General features: G+C 42.7%; 1 protein-coding gene across 14 annotated transcripts in view; it reads left to right on the top strand.

Moving 5' to 3' along the window:
- Positions 1-20,784, top strand: part of Plekha7 (pleckstrin homology domain containing A7) — a 208,628-nt gene that overhangs the window by 147,146 nt on the left and 40,698 nt on the right. For 13 of the 14 annotated variants that reach the window (XM_074042298.1, XM_074042269.1, XM_074042316.1 and 10 more), the window contains 2 exons: positions 4,119-4,294; positions 15,532-16,002. In XM_074042298.1, the coding sequence (XP_073898399.1) occupies positions 4,119-4,294; positions 15,532-16,002 (647 nt within the window). The remainder of the gene's footprint in view (positions 1-4,118; positions 4,295-15,531; positions 16,003-20,784) is intronic. The other variant, XM_074042350.1, reaches the window with a different exon arrangement.

The raw sequence follows: 20,784 nt of genomic DNA, 5'->3' as shown, positions 1-20,784 counted from the left end.
TAGTTTCCAGAAAGCTCATTTAGCCATTCTCCCTTAGATTGCTCAGGTCATCTGTCCTAACTTCTAATTGTGATACTTACAAATGTGAGGTTGTGTGGTAGGCACCATGTATAATTGTCTCATTGCATCTTCATATGACCTTACAAGCTAGATACTACTGTTATCCACAGTCTCATTTTAAAGATGAGGAAACACAAATGTAGGGAGGTAGAGCAATTTGCCAAGGGTTACCTAGAAGGAAAGAGGCACAGCCCACTTTGGACCTTAGCCTTCCTCCAAGAACCTGAATTCTTACCCTGCACAATCTGTTGCTTCTAGTCAACCCAAAGGTTGAACATGAGAAGTTCCTGTTCTTAATCTCAAGAAATGGACACCACTCATGAGCCTGACACTCTTATCTATGACACTGCCATTCCCTCACCACCCATGTCCAGTCCACCACCAAGTCCTGCTGCTGTGAACTGCTGGCTCCCTCCCAGCTCTGTTCACTCCTTCCAGTCTCTTCCTTCACTATCATCTCTCACCTCTGCTTGATCCATATCTCTTCACCTGCTGCTGCCACTCCAGCCTCCTCTCCATTCTGGAACTGCAGTGATCTTTCCAAACAAAATCTGAGCCCATCATTCCTCAGCTTAACCCTGTTAATAGCTTCTCATTGCTACTTAAATGAAGACCAAACCCTAACATGATCTGCAAGGCCCTGGAGCTAGGGCCCCACCCACTCCATAGCTTCTCTTCATGCTACTCTATCATGGAAGGTAGCTTAAATGTCAGTTCTCAGGTGAGTCGTTCTTTAGGTCAGGCAATATTCCCCTGTTACCCTCTTTTATAGCATCCTGAAACTTTCAGTAACTCTTAGCTAAAGTTACTTGTCCATGGACTTTGTCTTTGGCTTGACTATAAATGGTCAAGACTGTTTAAGGTTGTCCTTCCAACTTCTCATGCAATGCCTACCACATAGTAAACACTCAATGAAAGATAAATTATTTCCTTCCTTCCTTCCTTCCTTCCTTCCTTCCTTCCTTCCTTCCTTCCTTCCTCCCTCCCTCCCTCCCTCCCTCCCTCCCTTCCTTCCTTCCGTTTTAGCAAGGATTTATTTTAGTATAACAGGGTAAAGTATGGAGAAGGTTGGGGAGGGAAAAGAGAAGTATTTCCTGTTCTCCATGCAGGAAATGGGAGCAAAGACTTCGCATTTGTATTTTTGCTCTAAAGGCTGACCTTGGGGAGTTGGGTTAGGAGGATTTTGGCTCCCTTCACCAACATTTCTTCAGGACTTGAAGTACTGGAGCCAGCAAGACATTCATATCCTAGGGGCATTATGTTTTTGAGGTAAATACTTCCCTGCTCACATCCTCATTTGCTTTACGCATAGCCTGGTTTCTATTCAGTCATGTAAAGTTACCTAGTAGGGTTGTGTTAAATGAGAAGCAAAGAGGAAGGGACAATCTCTGAGATGAGACTAGGGCAAAGGGAGAAGACTTCATACCATCTGGGCCCTGGTATCTTCCTTGAGCTCAGGGCACTTTGGGCTTGGGTCACTGGGCCAGATGAAAAGGGAGTGCCTATATTTCTTGCCTTCAGAGTGACTACATCTAATATGCCCTAGCAAAGGCTGGATGCAATTGGGAACTTGTTCTTCAATGCAAAGAGCAGGTGCAGCACACACCTGCTGGCAGTTTCATTGGTAAACAAAGTTATATTTATGATCATGTGTGACTCCTCTGTAGCAGTGGCTGTCCTTCTCAGAGTACATTTCCCAACAGGCCTGCAAATAAATGTACCTGTATGCTTAAGGTATGTCCCAGGTTGATTCCTGTACAAGGGTGGCTCTGTGAATTCTTGTGTAGCAGAGACCTATTCTCTCTGGTGTTCCCTGGAAGGCTCCTTGTGAATTTGGTGGAATGAGTGCCTTCCCCAGAAACTTCTGTGGCTGGGCAGAAAAGGCCAGGGGATTATGTAGAGATCTTTTTTTTTTCCTTTTATTCATATGTGCATACAATGTTTGGGTCATTTCTCCCTCCTTCCCCTACCCCCACCCTTACTACCCCGCCCTCTCCCTCTCCCCCACATCCCCTCGCTACCAGGCAGAAACTATTTTGCCCTTATCTCTAATTTTGTTGAAGAGAGAGTATAACCAATAATAGGAAGGAACAAGGTTTTTTGCTAGTTGAGATAAGGATAGCTATACAGGGAGTTGACTCACATTAATTTCCTGTGCATGTGTGTTACCTTCTAGGTTAATTCTTCTCGAACTAATCTTTTCTCTAGTTCCTGGTATCCTTCTCCTATTGGCCTCTGTTACTTTAAAGTATCTGCATTAGTTTGTCTTATGCAGAGATCTTATGGGGTCATTATCCAGGAGAACTTTTCCGAGAATTTCTGCTGATTCACAAGAAGATATATACAAGTCCCTTTCCATTCTTTTCTTATTGCTGTACCTCTATCTTGATTAAAAATAAGGGGAGTTCTTGTTGGGACCATAAGTGATACCTAAGACATGCAAAGGAAGGATATGAGGTTTTTTTGGCCACTGTGGGAAACTTGGCTTCAGGCCAAGTTTGCCAAGACTCCTTTGGTACTGGACTGGATGAACTCAGTCAGAAGAAGGCACGTATTTAATAATGCATTTTTTGCTGCCTGGATGTTAGGAGTATGGAAAGAAGAAAATGCTGAAGGTTCATCCAAGTTTTCATCCATTCTAAAATCATGTCATTTTCTAGTTTATAACTGGTTCTCATTTTGCTTTTTCTGACTGGTACTTGGTGGGGATCTGCCTTTCGTTCTGGATCCAGATAATAGGATCACCCTCATTTCTGGGATACAGAGAAGTCTGGACTTGGAGCCATACTGGGTTCCAGCTCTTCACTCATTCATTCAACAAATATTTATTGAGCACCTACTATATGCCAGGTACTGTTTCTGGGGAAACAGTAGTGAACAAGATCAGACAGAATCCTTCTCTCACTCTTACACTCCTAAGAGTTTAAAATGAGTAGGACCAGATATTGGCAAGTGCAGTGAAGCATCTATTACCAGATGTGGCTATCTGGGAAAATTACTTAACATCTAAGGGCTTCATTTGCCACACGTAAAACAGAGATCCCATCCTTACCTCTCAAGACTGTTGGGATTTAAATGAGATATTGAAGTCATGGAGGTACCTATGGGACAAAGAGTGGACACTTAGAAAATCTACCTCTTTCTACATCATCTTCCTATGTAGATTGAGTGAGATTTTTTACTTGCTAATCTAAGACAAGCCAGTGCTTATCAGAGCACAGGGGCAAATCTGGTGTTGCCTCTGGTTTGCAAACCATCTAAGTTGTTTTCAGTTATCCCTAACACCTCTTCCCAGGCTCTCTGCAAGGAGACACCTTGAAGCACATAGTAGGTGCACCGGAATTTTTAATCTAATTTTGGTCATCTCTGTCTAACATTGTTGTGTCTTTTGAAGAGACAGAACAGCAGCTTTTTTGGGCACGTGTACACCACATTTTATGCCAAGCAATTGAAGGACAGTGGATTACTATGAGCACCAAACTATATCTGTGGCAGCTAATTTTGATTCAACACTTGTCTGATTGCAGCCACAACAGGAACTGTGTGCTTCAGAAGAACCAAAACAGGGATTCCCAAGAGTCTGATTTGCATGAGAGTTTTTATTGTTGTTGTTTGGTTTGGTTTTGGTTTTAGGGTTTTGTTTTGTTTTGTTTTTGAAATCTGCTTCTGGGGCTAGGGAGGTCATTATGGTAGATTGCTTACCTGGCAGTTGCAAGGCCCTAGGTTTAATCCCCAGCACCATGCCTTCCAAGTCTGATTCTTGCATAAGCCTTGTTTCTGTGCCTCCCTCTCCCCTAGGTAGGCATGAGATAAGTAGAAAATAGGTACAGCTGTAGGGATTTCCTTGAGAAGAATAGACAGCTGTCACTAAGCCTGGCTGCACTAAGAAAGTAACATCCAGGCTGTGATCTTTCTCAGATGTGGCAAGAAGCTGGCTGGTACTGGGGTGTTCATTTTGGAAGGAGGAGAACAGGGGCTTCGTGCCTCCATGCTCTTGCTCCTAGAAGGCAACCTGCACTAACTTCTCTTTGTCCTGGATGTCTGCTCCATGCTTACAGGCCGTGCACACAGGGATGCGGGCACTCATCTACAACAGCTCAACGGTGGGTTCGCAGGCTGAGCAGTCGGGTATGAGGACCTACTACTTTAGTGCTGACACCCTGGAGGACATGAACGCTTGGGTCAGGGCCATGAACCAGGCTGCACAGGTGCTATCTCGATCGTCACTGAAGAGGTCAGTCCTGATGGAGGGTTCCTGCCAGAGCACTTCCTACTCTAGCATGGGGGTTCAAGTAAATCCTCTGGTGCCTAAAAGTGTACAGTTTACTCACTGGTGTTCAGCATTACCCCCTCTTCAAAATCCTTTCTAATGACAAGTGTTTCCAGGAGGAGAATGCATGGGCAACATATTGCCTGCCTCAGTTGGAATCTCCTCTAGATGTTATGTAATCAATAAACAGAGAAAAACACTAAGGCCTGGAGGGGTGGACTTCCTGCCTAGGGTACACAACCATGGAACCTGGTGTATGTGTGCTTCTCAGTATTTCTTCTCTTATGTGTAGTAGAAGGGACAAACATATTCCAAATCACTTTCCTGGGGTAACCTGTGTTAGCAAGTTAATTTGTATCCTTTCAAACTATTTCTATTTATTTATAAACACATATACACATATAGAAATATGTAGCTTTCTTTCATGAAAGCATGAAGGGTAATACTGAGAAGATCATTCAATATTGTTATATATGGATTACTGTGTTAGTCTGTTTTCTGTTGCTGTAATGAAATATCCAAGCCTGGATAATGTATAAAGAAAATAGCTCAAAATATTGGAGACTGGAAGTCTGAACAGAATGGTGTTGAGTCTGTCAAGAGCCCTATGATACTATCACATCATAGCAGATGGCATCATGTTGGAAGCTCATGTAAGAGAAAAATATTGTATAGTGACAGAGGAAGCCAAAGAGAGATTTAGGGGCAAGTCTTGCTCTTCTATAAAACTTGATCTCATAAGAACAACCAAATCACTCCAAAGACCAGCATCTATCCCTTCTGAGGGCAGTTTCTCATTGACCTAATTACCTTGCAGTAAGGTTCTACCACCTCTTAATACCACCACACTAGGGACAAACTTCTAACACACCCTTAAGAGGTAAACCATGGTGGTCACCTCTAATTCTGTTGTGTGTTGGTCCATAGTACCAGAATATGTTTAAGCATGTGGAAAACCTTGGTCAGTCTTTAAAATGTTTTCTAATCTTCAGTGTTATAAATGGTCCTATACTGCAAAACCTCCTCAGCCTCTTCATATATGAGTCATTCAGCTTGCTGGGTCAAAGTATGATGTATTTTTATTTTAGTCAATACCACCAAATTGCCCCTTTAAAGAATACTCCACTAGTGAGAAAATGAGAGTGTCAGCTCTCTGCATCTTTGCCAGTATCATCATTCTTTAAGGTTTTACTTCTCTGCTATATAAATAGTGTCTGATTAATCTCAATGCATATTTCCATGATGGTGGGATCTTTTGTATTTATTGGTCATTTATATTTCCAGTTCAGTGTATCACCTGTTCTTGTCCTCTGCCAATTTTTCTCTTGAGTTGTTTGCCTTTTCTCAGTGCTTCCTTCCCTATGTGCTCTGAAACCTGCCTGGTTAATAATGCAGCTTAGTCTCTTGCAGAGGTTGTCTATAGGCTCTCCAGACTGTGGCTCATGGAATCTGGTTTTCCCTTTCTTTGAAAGTCAAGGTACTCTTTGTTCTTTTTCCTGTTCCCTTTCATTCCTTGGAGATCACCCAAAAGATTCCTCAAGCCCATCTTCACGTTCCCTTAGATTCCTGGAGTGCTGGTAGCTGGGCCTGGATTCATTCCCAGGAGAATGAGGTTTTCCTTCTTCCTTCTGATCCTGGACTTCCAGTGTCTCTTCACTAAGGTTGTTCTCCTTTTCCTGGTGAAGCCCGTTCTTCGTGATGAAGATGTAGAACTGAATCCAGAAATTGAAGAAGTTAGCCTTCTCTATTTGTGTTCTGTCGTCTTTTTGCCTGCTCTTACATGTTTTAAGTCTTAGAAAAACAGAACTTTTGTTTTTGTTTTGTTTTGCTGTCAATAAATGAATCTCACTCAGCTCCTTCTAAACTTTATCCTTTTGGCCATCCTTCATGTGGGCCCATTCTACAGTGGATTTGTGCTTGATTTTATGCCCTACCCACTGCCATTTCTTTTTTTTTTTTACCCTCTTGTGGCCACTCTCTCCTCTCCTGCTAGTCCCCTTCCTCTTCCCAAATAGTCCTTCTCCTACTTTCATGTCTTCTTCTTTTTTTTTTTTTTTTTTGGCAGCACGGGGTTTGAACTCAGGGACTCACTCAGGCTTGCTGGGCAGGCGCTCTTACCACTTAAGCTACTCCACCAGTCACATATTTTTTTGTTTTTTAAATGTAGATTCCATATATGAGAGAAAGCATGTAATATTTATCTTTCTAAGTTTCATTCATTTTGATCTCCAGTTGTATCCATCTTCAGAGCATGATTTCATTCTTCCTAATGACTGAATATTTCATATATATATACCACATTTTATTTATCCACTCTTCTGTTCACCTTCCATTTCTTATACATGTCTAAAGACATGTATATAGTTTATACTTAAAGTATAAGTATAAACTGTACTTATATACTAACTATACTTATACTTAAGGTATAAGTATAAACTATATAGTTTATACTCAAGAATTCACTGTTATGACAATAGAATGGCAAATGGGCTTCTTCTTGTGTCCTAACCTTGTACGAATTATTATGGCTCACTAAGGTAAATGAACTGAGAATGTCGCCCTTAATAAGAAAAGTACTCTAATTGAAAAAGAACATCTGTGTAGAACTTTTGAGGATTAATTTTCTAGCCAACATTTGGAGTTTGATTTTTAAAAATTTTTTACATTTTCCTACCTCAAGAATTTGTAATTAGCTATCAGATTTTGGGTTTGAAAGGGATCCTTCCATTTTAAGGTCTCAGGCCATTGTATTTACCCTAAGTTTTCTCTGAACTTTTTGAAATTCATTTCTATTTGGCACTAAATAAACTCTTGAAATTCCATGATTGTGTTTGCCCAAGGTCCTTCCCTTAAAAAAAAAATCAAACTCTGTTTCTGGAGTCATAATAAAGAAATAATACCTTTTCCCCTTAACTTCCCGAAAGATGAAATTGTCAGCCAAGCAAACACAGACTTAATAACTGTTCCATTTTTCCAGAATAAGATGTTCAGACATTTGGTTAGTTAAAATTATTTTTCAGGCAAGACTAAATCTTGCCTTTCCTCCAGTCTGGTGATGTGCATTGGAAAAACCTCCGTCTAAGTGGGTGGCCACAACAATGGCTGTTGTTTCTCTGCCTATGACTCTCACCCAGTCCTTCTGTCATCATTGCTTAGCAGATGTTTTCTTTATAAATGGTGGCATATGCCAGTGATTGCAAGTGACAGAAAACTCAGACAACTTTACTTTAAGAGGGAGGAATTTATTACTTCATGCTACTGAAACATTCAAGATGGACCTGACTTTAGAATAGCTGGGTTCAGGGCTTAGGCACTGTCATTATAAGTTATCCATCCAGGCTTTGGGCAGTGCCTACCTTTGGACTGGATTTGGTGTCAGGCTTCATGGGGAAGTCCCTGCCTCATTTGGGATCTAATGACAAGGTTGCTGCAGTAGCCTTATACTTATGCCATCCAGTCTGCAGTCCAGCAGGAAAGAGCCAAGGTCTTGTCCAAAAGCTCTGAGAGTCATTCTGATTAGAAAGGCTAAGATCACATTTATGCCCCAAACAATCCACTGTGGCTAGGGAAATGCACCATGCTGATTGGCACAGGCCTAAGACACGTGCCTCACTCCTGAGAAAAGAGGTAGGGTCCTACCCAGGCCATAAAGACTGAAACTGAGGTGGTGGTGGTGGTGGTGGGTGCCCAAGAAAAGATTAGGACTATGGGCAGAGGACCGAGAAATATCTTATTTCAGTGAGGTAGAGGGAGCACCAACAGCCAGTATCCAGGATGGCTGATTTGCCCCTCACTTCCTACTGTACCTGTTCTCCTCCTCTCCACTCTCCCCTTTCCCCTGAAGGGACTGAGAGCCCCTTCTTCCTTTGTGCTCTTGTTTCCTGCACAGATTTCAGAGTCCTGTGATAGAGACTCCACCCACACCCCATTTAGTAAGGGGCAGCGAGCACTGCTAGCAGAACCTGTACTCTCTCTCCCTCGGTCCATTATTCTTTCCATTTCCATGTTCTGCCACTTGCTAGACTCTGGACTCTGGTGTTTGATTCCCTGCAGCCTCCATGAAGTCTGTCTTCACAGCTTGTTTAAGGATGCTTTCTTTCCTAACAAGCTAAAGCACTAAGCAAGAAGGTCCATTTGCTTTTCCAGCTCTCAAAACCGAAAAGTGACTCAGACAGGAGCGCATATCAGAAGACAACCCATCTCTTTTTCTCAGTTTCCAGGTCTTTTTGGTATTACTATAAACCTGTTTTGGGACTGAAAGAACTTAAGATCTATTCACTTTTGAATAAAATCAAGTTTCCTTCTCAGAGCTTTCGAAGCCCTGCACAAGCCTGGTCCCTACAGACATGTTTGGTTCATCTCTTGCCATTCTCCATTTTCTGTGCCCTTTTCAGCAACTTGAACCAGTGTGTTTGTTCATGCATTCATTCATCCATTTTGTCTTTTATTCTACAAATATTTATGTTTTTTTCCTTTTTAAAATTTATTTATTTGTTTTATTATTGTTGTACTTGGGTATAAATATTTATTGAGGGCATATTGTGGATCAAATACAGTTTAAGATACTGAAAACACAGCAGTGTCCCATGTAGCTTACATTTTGGAAGAGCAGGGAAGAAGACAAACAAACCATAAACAATCAGTAAGACGATTTTTAGGATAATGGGAGAGAGCAAGACTGAGGAGCAGAGAGTAGCCACTTCCGTTTGGGCAATCAGGGAAGAAATCTATAAGAGGAGGTGACTTGGCGATGAGACCTGATTGATACAAGAAAGTCAGAAAGGCAAAGCTTTGAGAAAAGCATTCAGGGCAGAGGGAATGGCATGTACCAAGCTCCAAGGCAAGAATGAACCTGGAATGTGTTTGAATCAGCTATGCAGGACGTGGAAATGGAAAGATCATGAGTTTGAGGCCAGCTCAGGTAAAAGTTAGCAAGCCTACCTCAGTAAAACAAACTGGGTACAAAAAAACAAGGTGGATGTGGCAACGCATGTCCGTGGTCCAAGGCTGGCCCCAGCTAAAAAACATGAAACCTCTACCTATAAGATGTTCAAATAAAGATTTGAGATGGCTGAGAGTGATTGGAATACCCTTCTAAGATTCATGTGTAGAGAATTAGCCTGCCCAGAAATGGCAGGCTATCTGTACTCTCTTTGGATAATTAAATCTTTGGCCTTCCAGATTCTGATCTCTTTGGGTAAAACATGACTGGACAATCCCTGAGGCTGGACAAGCCTCCTAGACTCTCAGCAGAAGTACTTTATAGACACATCTTCAGCCCTGTGTAGGGCTTGGGGTCAGATCAGGCAGGGTTTGAGGCCTGTATATACCACTGGTGCATGATGCAGGGCAAGTTGGTTAACGTCTTTAAGCTTCACTTTCATTGCCTGCAATGAAAGGATAGTAATACCTCCAGCCTGGTGGGTTTGTGTAATGATAATAAGAGGTAATAGTGCTTCACGCAGGGTTTTGCATCTCTGGCTGCCACTGCCATCGTCCCTCTCCTTCGTTAGAGACAATTTATTGTAAGTAATCTCATAGGTGAATGTCCTCAGCCTCTCTGGGCTTGACAGAGTGGACCTTGCAGGATTGTTGTAGGGATTACAGATGGTTTGTGTCAAATTCCTGGCACACAGTAGGACCCAGCATATGGTAAGACTAACCAAGCATTAGCCATAAAAAAATGGAAGACCCTGCTGCGACTGCTGTAGAGAGGTGGAAAGTGAGAGCAGTATGTGCCAGAACATCAGACTGGCCTAGGTTGAGGCAGAAATGAGCAAAGTGGAGAGATCCAGCAGCTGTTGAATATTTTTCTTTCTTAGTCTGGTTTGTCAATCCTTAGAGCTTCACAGGGGACTTTGCCAGTAGCCAATCTGCTGAAACATGAGGCAGCCTCAACTTGGCAGTCAGCTTGTTTTGGGTATTTTGTGACCTCCCTCTTCTCTGAGAAAGGCAACCTGGAGGGTTGTGGAGTATTCTGTCAGAGCTGTCAGACCTCTTTTGCTAATTTAGGTAGACCAGACAGCATGAAAGATAGCCAGATATCTTCTCCTGTCCCAGGAGGACTGTCCTATTTAACTCCGGGGAAAAGAAGAAACTGACTCCTGTCTCCATTGCTCTCCACCAACTCCTTCTCAAATGCTGATAACTAATTTGAGAGAGCTAGTCCGTCTGAGGACTTTCCAGATACTTTGGACTCCTGTGTCTTCAGCCTTTTGTATAAGTCTACTTATACAAGTATATAAGTCTACTTATGCCTAGGGTGGGTTCTGGCTTTTGAGCCTACCCTATTTCTGAGACTGGGATTAGTGTGTAGGACACAGGATCTATGAACTCAGCCTGAGCTGGCTCCCCATGGCAGGACTTCTGCCTCCTGGCCTGACTCGGCTCAAAATCTCCAAGAATATAAGTGGCCTAGCCCTTGTTCTTGGCTGTTAGTTTGTTCATTCAGGTAAGGTGAATGGGGAAGAGATCCTTCTAGTGGAATTAGAGCAAAAGGGCCAGCAGGACCAAGGTTTGACCAAATCTACTGTCATTCCTCTTCCCACCTCAGTCTTTGAATGATGTTTGAGATGTGGAGGGCGTGTGTGTGTGTGTGAAAGAATCATTGGTGCACAATTGCTTGGTAAGATCTGATAACTACCAAATTTGTGTGAAGAAAAGGAGAAAGAGAGGACTACCCCCTGTCTGAAGTACATACTCTTGCCACTAGCAGTGAAAAATAGAAATTTGCAGACAGTAGAATTCTATAAGGTGCTGAAAATGCAGGATCCCCACTCCAGTTAGTGATAAGCTGCTCTCAGCTAGCAATTGTGTTTGGTTACTAGCAATAAAACACTCCCACTTATGGTAGCATAATCAAATGGGTTTTGGCTTTTCTCACCTAACAGAAATCAGGAGGTAGAGAGTCCAGGCTCCAGGAAGTCATCAGGGACCCTGGGCTCTTTATCATTTTATGCCCAGGTTTTAGCTTGTGACATTCATCCTCATTTTTGTCACCTTGCAATCCAGCAGAGAGTCTAAATTCCAGGCAGGAAGAAGAGGTTAGCTAACCTTGCCTTCCTTTAAGACTTTCCTGGAAGACCCATCCAGGAATTTCTGCCTAATCTTATTGACCACATATATGTCATATGATCATTCTCATTTATAAGGGAGCTTGGGAAATGCAGATGATGATTATTATTATCATTATTTTATTTTTTGCTGGATACATGAGGTTTGTTTTTTTTTTTTTTAGCTTGGTACAAAGAAGGAAAGAATAGATGTTGGGTAGTCTAACATATTTCTGTACATTGACTCCTTTAATCCTCACAGTGACCCCAAAGAGGCAGAGGCTATTATCCCATTTTGTAGATAAGGGATCTGAGACCAAAGAGATCACCTGTCCAAGGTCACTCAGCTTACATGTAGTAGGGTCAGTTCTTAAATCCAGACCCCAATTGGTTCTAAATCCTATGCCCCCTGGTTTTGTCATTTTCAAATGTGACATACATGGATAGAATTGTCACTGAATGTCAAGAATTCTCTGTCTTTGAATCATCAGCGATTCTAGGTGTTTACGATGATGGTGATGACCTGCACAAGAACAGTAGCTGATTTGGAGGACTTATGTCATCTTAGCTAAATATCTATGTTCTGCATGGCCAAGCCCTCAGAACAACACAGTCATTGGCAGCCAAGAGGTGCTTCATTCTTTGCCACCATTGTGCTAAATTGAGCATTGCAGATCTCTTTTGTGACAAGTCTCATGATTTGAGAAGTCATGTGTTAAACTGTTGGGAATGCAAGGAGATAGGAAGAAACCCTTTCGGCCTTAAATCCCATAACTTAGTTAAATATTTAAGTCAATTATGGTTGAGGAGTAGGAAATATGGCTTTCACCTTTCTTACCTGCAGCCACAGCCTGAACATTTAGGGCACAAAGATACATCTTATGTAAGTCACAGAAACCATGGGAGTAAGGAAGTGTTTATAACCCGAAAGTCTTAGAGTTAGAAAACTGCCAGGTGCAAGCAGACTGACATTCTTTTAACTTCTTTCTAAAGGGTTTGTTTTTTTTTGCAGTAAATGCTGTTATTAATCTGAAGAAAAGGACTTATCATTCCCTACCAAAATGATTTCCAGAAAATGATAACATGTCTAAGAGTGTATAACTCTCATATACATACCCAGTAAGGTCTAAGATTTTTACTGTTACAAAATTAGCTTCAAGATTAGAGGAGACTAGCAAACTCCCTGATTTAGGAGTGATTTATTTATAAGATTAAATTAAATATGGTTACCATAATTAAATCTGGCCTTAGGCTCATCTGGTTTTGAAGGCAAAACACAATTTTTTCTACTACTTTCTCCTGCCTCCCAACCCAGTGGGGGTTATATAGATGCTCAGTAAATCATGGTGACTGATTAATAAAGAAAGGAAAAGTCACATTGTAGTTGGTTGGGTCAAGACATTGCACCTATAATCTTTGGGAGCTAGAGCTGAAGAAGCTTTTTTAGTTCTGACGTCATACATGTAGGTGACATATTTGTTTCACTGTCTGCTTCTTAAGACAGTGTTTATTTTTGGGGTGTGAATAACAAGAAGATACATTTACTTGGGATTTACAGTTGGAGTGACCACTTGAAAATACCAGAGCAAGTGAAGCCAAAGCAGCACACCTGGTTGTAGAGTTTCTGTGATTTGATTAGGGTGTGACCCAGAGGGCAGCAGGGTTTTTATCATCTCAGAGGCAGCCTCAGCACATCCTCCAGGGGTGGTTTCCTGAGTGTGAGAAATAGTAAAGAAGATAAAGGCAACATCAGCAACTTAAAGGCTGTTGGTGGTGTCACACTGATGAAGAAGGAAAGGCAGTTAAAACCTATCTATCGTGTATACCTTGTAGAAGAGATTTGCTCCTTTGTAAGTTTACACTAAAAATTATTTTTCCTTCAAGTATAGGTCCCTGGATGTTTTCCATTCTTCTTCTTTTTATTTATTTATTTTTGTCTTTTCCTTTTTTGGTGCTGGTAATGGACCCCAGGCCCTGCATATGCTGAGCAAGCACTCTACCACAGAGCTACATTCTAGCCATCATGTTTTCTTAGTTCTGGAGCTTATGTACCCACTGAATATTAGGATGGAAGGGCCTGCAGAGATTACAAATCTCATCTATTATTATAAAGTGTGATGTAAGAGTCTTTCCAGTGTAAGTAGTAGGAACCAAACTGTAACTTACACAGGAAAGGGAATTTATGGTTCACAGCTCTAAAGTCCAAGGATGTATCTGGCTTAGTATAGCCACACCCGGGATCAGGCCAAGTCCTAAGGACTGTATTTCTCTCCATCTGTTTTCCTCGATGTTGGCCTCATTCTGAAGCAAGTACCTTCCTGCATAAACAGCTCAAGACCAGCTCCATCCAAAGTCCCAGGGCTAACTTCGATTGGCTTGCACTGAGCCATGTGTCAACCCCTGAACCAATTGGTGACACTTTGGGGCCTCAGTGGGACAAAGATAATAATAGAGTCAATAATACCCAAACCATATGAATTAAGAATGGGAGAGGGTGACCCCAAAATGAAAACCTAAATGCTGTTATCAGAAGTACAGTGGATACAGTTTGAGTTAGGAGGAATGATATGCCCTAGTGATGAATAAAAGAAGGTCCATAGAAACATTTTTCTTCCCCACAAAGCTTGGGACTTCCATGGAGAAGGCCTTAGTACATCGACAGAAGTGCAATTGTTTTTCTGCATTCTCCATGCCTAAGTTAAGGCTAGCAGTTAAACTACACACAATAAGAAATAGCCCCCTGTTGGGAATTGTATTTTCATTTTATATTGATATTCCTTCTCCAAAACTGGATTGTGCTCTGAATCTGTCCTGGTTTTTGGTAGCTGAGGTTCTGAGGTTGCAAGGATGCCTGACCATGAAAATGTAAATGTAGCAGTATTTACATTATGTATTCTCAGGTTGAAATGGAGAATCTGCTGGCTTTGCCATTTTAGGAGTCATGCATCTTAAGGCCAGAACCTTTTTTAGCAAGGAGTACAGCTGAACAGGCTGCCCTAACTAGAGTCTGTAGCTAAGAGTTCTGGTGCATAAAGGCTGGGCTGGAGTATGTTCCTCTGACTCTAATGGGGCCACTGTTGACACCCTGGAGCTAAGTGATGTGGATGTAGACATAACCTGAACCTGTCCAAAGAGGACAAGAAAAAAGGTGACTTAGAGTGAAAGACAAGCCTTAAAAGAGGAGCCTTCCACTGGGTCGCAGCTCCTCCTCTAGCCTCATTTTAAACCTTGATTTATCACTCCAGTCTATTCTTTACAGTTGCCCAGTTTGCATGTGTGCAAGCCATGGACACACATGGAGATGCAGTAGAAGCAGAGGCTCAAGCACAAGGACTTTAGCATCTACCTGGGTTTAAGCCCCAGTGCCACCTTCCAGCTGTATGATCTTTGGCAAATCATCGGTCTCCTCTGTGCCTCCAGTTCCTTAGCTCTAAAATCTGACAACCAGTTGTTGTTAGGTCATTGTCACTGGGTTCCTGTTGGAGCTGTACCCTGATAAAATAGATAAGGGGGAATATAGAGAAGTGACTCTTCTCTAGTTACTATCTCTGAAGAATGCTAATTAGGCAGCCAACTGTACTTTGGGCTGTACTAGACATGAGTTGAAGATATTCTAGGCTCAGGAGCTTTCTATCCAAACTGGACTGCCCCAGATAGATGGACAAGTAGCAGAAAGGAAAGGCAGGATTGCACAGGCATGGGTTTTATGAGGTGGTTACATGTATCACTTGCATGTTCTTTCAGGAAATAGTACTTACAGAATACCTTGTATATACCCAATCATCATGCAGAAGTTCTGAGCATACAGTGATCTGCCAGATGGACCTTTGGCCTGAAGGAACCCCTAGTCTGTTCAGGAGCTAGATGAGTAAACACCCAGTTATGGATCCAATATATTTGGTATGGCAGTAGTATCAGCATAAAGTCTCTTTCCAGACAAGTTGTATATCGGGGTGGCTTCCTAAAGGAGACAGCATTTAGGCTAGATCCCCAAAGGAATTGAAGGCAGGCAGGTGAGAGCCTGGGCATGAAAGGTGGTCCAGGCAGAGAAACTAGCTCATGCAAAGGCCCAGAGGTGAGTGACTGTAAAGTGTGTCAGTTGGGGAGTCATGGCTATAGAGAGGGCTGAATGTGCTGCTGTTGTTTCAGGGACATGGAGAAGGTGGAGCGGCAGGCAGTGCCTCAGGCCAACCACGCAGAGTCCTGTCAAGAGTGTGGCCACATGGGCCCTGGACACTCAAGGGATTGTCCTCATCACGGCTATGATGATTCCTTTGGCTTCGAGAAGAGGGAGCAGGAGGAAGAGCGGTACCGACCCCAGAGAGACCCGCTGGAGGGCAAGCGGGACAGGAGCAAGGCCAGGTCCCCATACTCGCCAGCAGAGGAGGATGCCTTGTTTGTGGATATGCCTGGTGGCCCAAGAGGCCAGCAAGCACAGCCTCAGCGGACAGAGAAGAATGGCATGCTGCCTGCCTCCTATGGCCCAGGAGAGCAGAATGGGACTGGAAGTTACCAACGGGCTTTTCCTCCCAGAGTCAACCCAGAGAAGTACAGCCAGAGGAAGACCAACCTGGCCCAGGGAGAGCACTGGGTGAAGGCCCAGAGGGGAGAAGGCAGGAGGTCAGTCATAGCATCAGGATCCTGCTAATAATGGACATAATAATGTGGTGACAATAGCTATCATTTCTCCAGCACTTGCTGGGTAAACTCTAGCCTTAAACTCTATGTCCATTATCTACTCAAATCCCCATAATGCAAGGAAGAGTTATATTCCTAATTTGTAGACAAAAAGACTGGGGTTTGGAAAAGTGAAACAATCTGCCAAGACCACACAGATTAGTGGCAAAGCCAGTGTTCAGATTGGGATCTGTGGATCTCCAGAGCCCACACAAGATTACATGAGAGGTTTCTCTGCTTTTCAGAGAGGACCCTTTAAGATACTCAGCATGGAGATAGTAACTGATCCTCTCTTAGGCAGCTGCTTCTCTGTATCTGAGAAATATTTGTAGAAACTAGAGTAAACATAGACCTGTGTTTTAATTCCAGGCACAGAGAGCAGTATAGAGAAGCACTCAGGTACTGTTGACATTAGGCTTTGTTAAACCTTTTCCTTCAAAAAGCAGTTTTTAATTATTTAGAAGGGGTGGTGCATCTCTTACTATTTGCAAACAGCTGTTTGTATTTTATTATAATTTTAGATGAATTAGGACACACTTACAAATGTGAAGAATTAAGGGTCACCACCTTCCTTGTTGTCCCCTAAAGCCACTGTGCTTTGTCTTCATTATGAAGACATGGCAAATTCCTCTCGCCATCCTCAGCCTTCTAAAATAAGCTAGTGATAAGAGAGGAGACAGCAAAGCCATTGTGCATCCCGGAGGCTCCCCAGAGGCCAGAGTGGCAGTGGTGGGAGTACCATCGCTCAGACCAGGTTTGCCACAGGCCTGATAATATATTCTAAAATGCCACACTTGCTTCTCTCCGTCAGTGAGGTTCAGACTGTCAACCTGGACTCTGGAGGCTGGAGTTCTCCTCCAGGAATAGCCTTAGCCTATTTTCAGATGTGGGTGTGATGTGTATGTGTGAATTTCTGTGACCAGTTAATCTGGTCCAGCTGGGCAGTTGTGAGGGTAGATGGTGAGAACTCACAGTGGAAACCTTCTAAAGCCACTGAGAGACATGACTATGCAACAGACCAGAAAGGAAGGCCCTTTGTGTTTTAGCAAGATTCCCAGTGGGAGTGAGCAGGTGTCAATTTTGTTTCTTCAAATTTTGTATCTTACTGAACACAGAAAGCTACTACTGTCTCTGAACACATAGGAGTGGTACTGCTGTCCTTGGTGCTGGGCTAGGGAGGCTTCCCATGCAGATGGTCTTAGATGACATACTGCTGACTGAAGTTGCAAGGTTGGTAGGAGTAGTATTGTGTAGGCTTTCCTAGTCCAAGGTAAAGCATTTGAATTTTACTTGAAAAAGCTGTAGGAAGGGACCAGGAACAGTGACTAACACCTGTAATCCTGGCTACTCAGGAGATAGAGATTAGGAGGATCACAGTTTGAGGGCAGCCTATGGGAAAAAAAAGTTATTGAGATCCCTTCTCAACCAATTAGCTGGGCTTGATGGCTTGTACCTATCATCCCAACTACACTGGAAGCCATAGGTAGGAAGATTGCTGTCTGAGATTATCTGAAAAATAACCTAATAAAGCAAGGGGGGCTGGGGGGGCGAGTGCCATGACTCAAGTGGTAGAGCACTTGACTAGCAAGTGCAAAGTCTGAGCACAATACTTCTCCACCCCTCAAAAAAAGTTATAGGGAGAACCACTGGAAGGTTTTAAGCAGGTGATTGATGTGATCTGAGATTTCACAAAGAAAAGAAGGTAATCATCCAGGATGGTGGCAATGGAAATAGAAATAAACAGGTTTGAAGTACATTTTGGAGGTCGAAATAGTGACGCTTGTTCATGCATTAGATGTACAAGATGAAGGGAAGAGAGGAATGATGAGGATGATCCTAGAGTTTTTACTTGAGCAACTGAGTGGCTGCTGAGATGGAAAGGCTGAGAAAGGAGCAGGTTTGGGAAACTCATGACTTCCATTTTGGTAATATGGGGGGAGGGGGTGAGGCACAGGTGGAGTTGGAGTCCCACTCAGGTTTGGCTTGGATAATAGGTAGATGAGGTGTCTCTCAACAGATGTGAGCAAAGGTGAGAAAGGTGAACTTACTGATGAGTATGGGACTTGTGGAGTGTCCAGGAGATGACCACTAGGTCGTGGGCATCATTGCCCTGGGGGTAGTAACTGACACCCTGGCAGCAGTTGGTTACCCAGGGTGGAATACTTGAAGCCATAGTTCTTCATCCTGGCTACCCAATTTGATCATTTAAGACCCTGCCTTAGAGATTTTGATTGAATTGGTTTGTGGTGAGATCAGTGCATCGTACGTTTTAAAAACTCCCCAGGTGCTCCCACCAACATATGGCCACAGTGGAGAAACTATTGCATGGCTACACATTGAGAGGTTTAACATTGATCGAGGCCTCAGTCTCTTGCCTAGAAAATCTGTTGGTTTGAGTTGCATCCCAGACATCAGGAGTTTTGAAAACCACATCCTCCCCCATGGATTCTAACATTTGGCAGGGTTGAGAATCCCTGCTTCAGAGTGAGCAACAGCAGAAGACCAAAGACAACCCCAAGAATCCCCAACCTAAGGGTCAGGTAGAAGCAAAATCTCCTTAAAGGCGACTGAATAGGAGATAGGGAGGAAAGTAGAATGGTCTGTGGAGAGAGTTTCCATTGGAGTTCAGTCATCAGTTCGAGGTGCTGCAAGTGAGGATTTCTTTCTCCCTAGGTGGGGCACCTTCTGAGGTAGACACCACTGAAGTAAAGCCTATAGCCTGAGTATCTGTTCCATTGCTCATGGTAGGAGGCCTTTTCTTTCACAGAGCATCTTTTTTTTTTTTATTATTCGTATGTGCATACAATGCTTGGGTCATTTCTCCCCCCTGTCCCCACCCCCTCCCTTACCACCCACTCCATCCCTCCCTCTCCCCCCCACCCCCTCGATACCCAGCAGAAACTATTTTGCCCTTATTTCTAATTTTGTTGTAGAGAGAGTAGAAGCAATAATAGGAAGGAACAAGGGTTTTTGCTAGTTGAGATAAGGATAGCTATACAGGGCATTGACTCACATTGATTTCCTGTGCGTGTGTGTTACCTTCTAGGTTAATTCTTTTTGATCTAACCTTTTCTCTAGTTCCTGGTCCCCTTCTCCTATTGGCCTCAGTTGCTTTAAAGTGTCTGCTTTAGTTTCTCTGTGTTGAGAGCAACAAATGCTATCTAGTTTTTTAGGTGTCTTACCTATCCTCAAATCTCCCTTGTGTGCACTTGCTTTTATCTTGTGATCAAAGTTCAATCCCCTTGTTGTGTTTGCCCTTGATCTGATGTCCACATATGAGGGAGAACATACAAATTTTGGTCTTTTGGACCAGGCTAACCTCACTCAGAATGATGTTCTTCAATTCCATCCATTTACCAGCGAATGATAACATTTCATTCTTCTTCATGGCTGCATAAAATTCCATTGTGTATAGATACCACATTTTCTTAATCCATTCATCAGTAGTGGGGCATCTTGGCTGTTTCCATAACTTGGCTATTGTGAATAGTGCTGCAATAAACATGGGTGTGCAGGTGCCTCTGGAGTAACCTGTGTCACAGTCTTTTGGGTATATCCCCAAGAGTGGTATTGCTGTATCAAGTGGTAGATCAATGTTTAGCTTTTTAAGTAGCCTCCAAATTTTTTTCCAGAGTGGTTGTACTAGTTTACTTTCCCACCAGCAGTGTAAGAGGGTTCCTTTTTCCCTGCATCCTCACCAACACTTGTTGTTGGTGGTGTTGCTAATGATGGCTATTCTAACGGGTGAGGTGGAATCTTAGTGTGGTTTTAATTTGCATTTTCTTTATTGCTAGAGATGGAGAGCATTTTTTCATGTGTTTTTTGGCCATTTGAATTTCTTCTTTTGAGAAAGTTCTGTTTAGTTCACTTGCCCATTTCTTTATTGTTTCTTTAGTTTTGGAAGAATTTAGTTTTTTAAGTTCCCTATATATTCTGGTTATCAGTCCTTTGTCTGATGTGTTTTATGAAGCTTTTGAGTTTTATGAAGGCCCATTTATCTATGCAATCTCTTAGTTGCTGTGCTGCTGGAGTTTCATTGAGAAAGTTCATACCTATACCTACTACTCCAGAGTATTTCCTACTCTTTCCTGCATCAACCTTAGAGTTTATGGTCTGATATTAAGATCCTTGATCCATTTTGAATTAATATTGGTATAGAGTGATATACATGGATATAGTTTCAGTTTTTTGCAGACTGCTAACCAGTTTTCCCAACAGTTTTTGTTGAAGAGGCTATTTCCCCATCATATATTTTTAGCGCCTTTGTCAAAGACAAGTTGGTTATAGTTGTGTGGCTTCACATTCACAGAGCATCTTGATAGAGCTAGTTTGAAAGTTAGGTCAAGAGATAGAGTTGGGGAAGGAGCCAGTGAAATTCACGTCCAGTGAGAACTCTTTTGTGGAAGAAAGGACTTTAAAGACAGGGCAACTGATGTGCAGTTACAAGCTGTTGGTTATGAAATTTCTCTACATAACCATTTCTGGCAACCCACAAACCTCTATTATTCTGCTACACACAATGACCTGTGATGGGAGTGGGGGATGGGATGGAGCATGCATCCAGGAGTCGAAGGAGTAATCAAGGGGATGAGAGTTGGGCTTTTCCTAGGATGTGAGGTTGGAGCTTGAGCCCATTCTTACTCAAGGGGCAGGGGGATATCAGGTCTGTAGAAGAGAGTAGCTCATTGGCCTTGGAGATCATGGCACACAGTGAGAGGCATTTTA

Source organism: Castor canadensis, chromosome 1 (genome assembly GCF_047511655.1).
Source record: "Castor canadensis chromosome 1, mCasCan1.hap1v2, whole genome shotgun sequence".
Lineage (NCBI taxonomy): Eukaryota > Metazoa > Chordata > Mammalia > Rodentia > Castoridae > Castor > Castor canadensis.
This window is presented reverse-complemented; position numbering and strand designations above follow the sequence as displayed.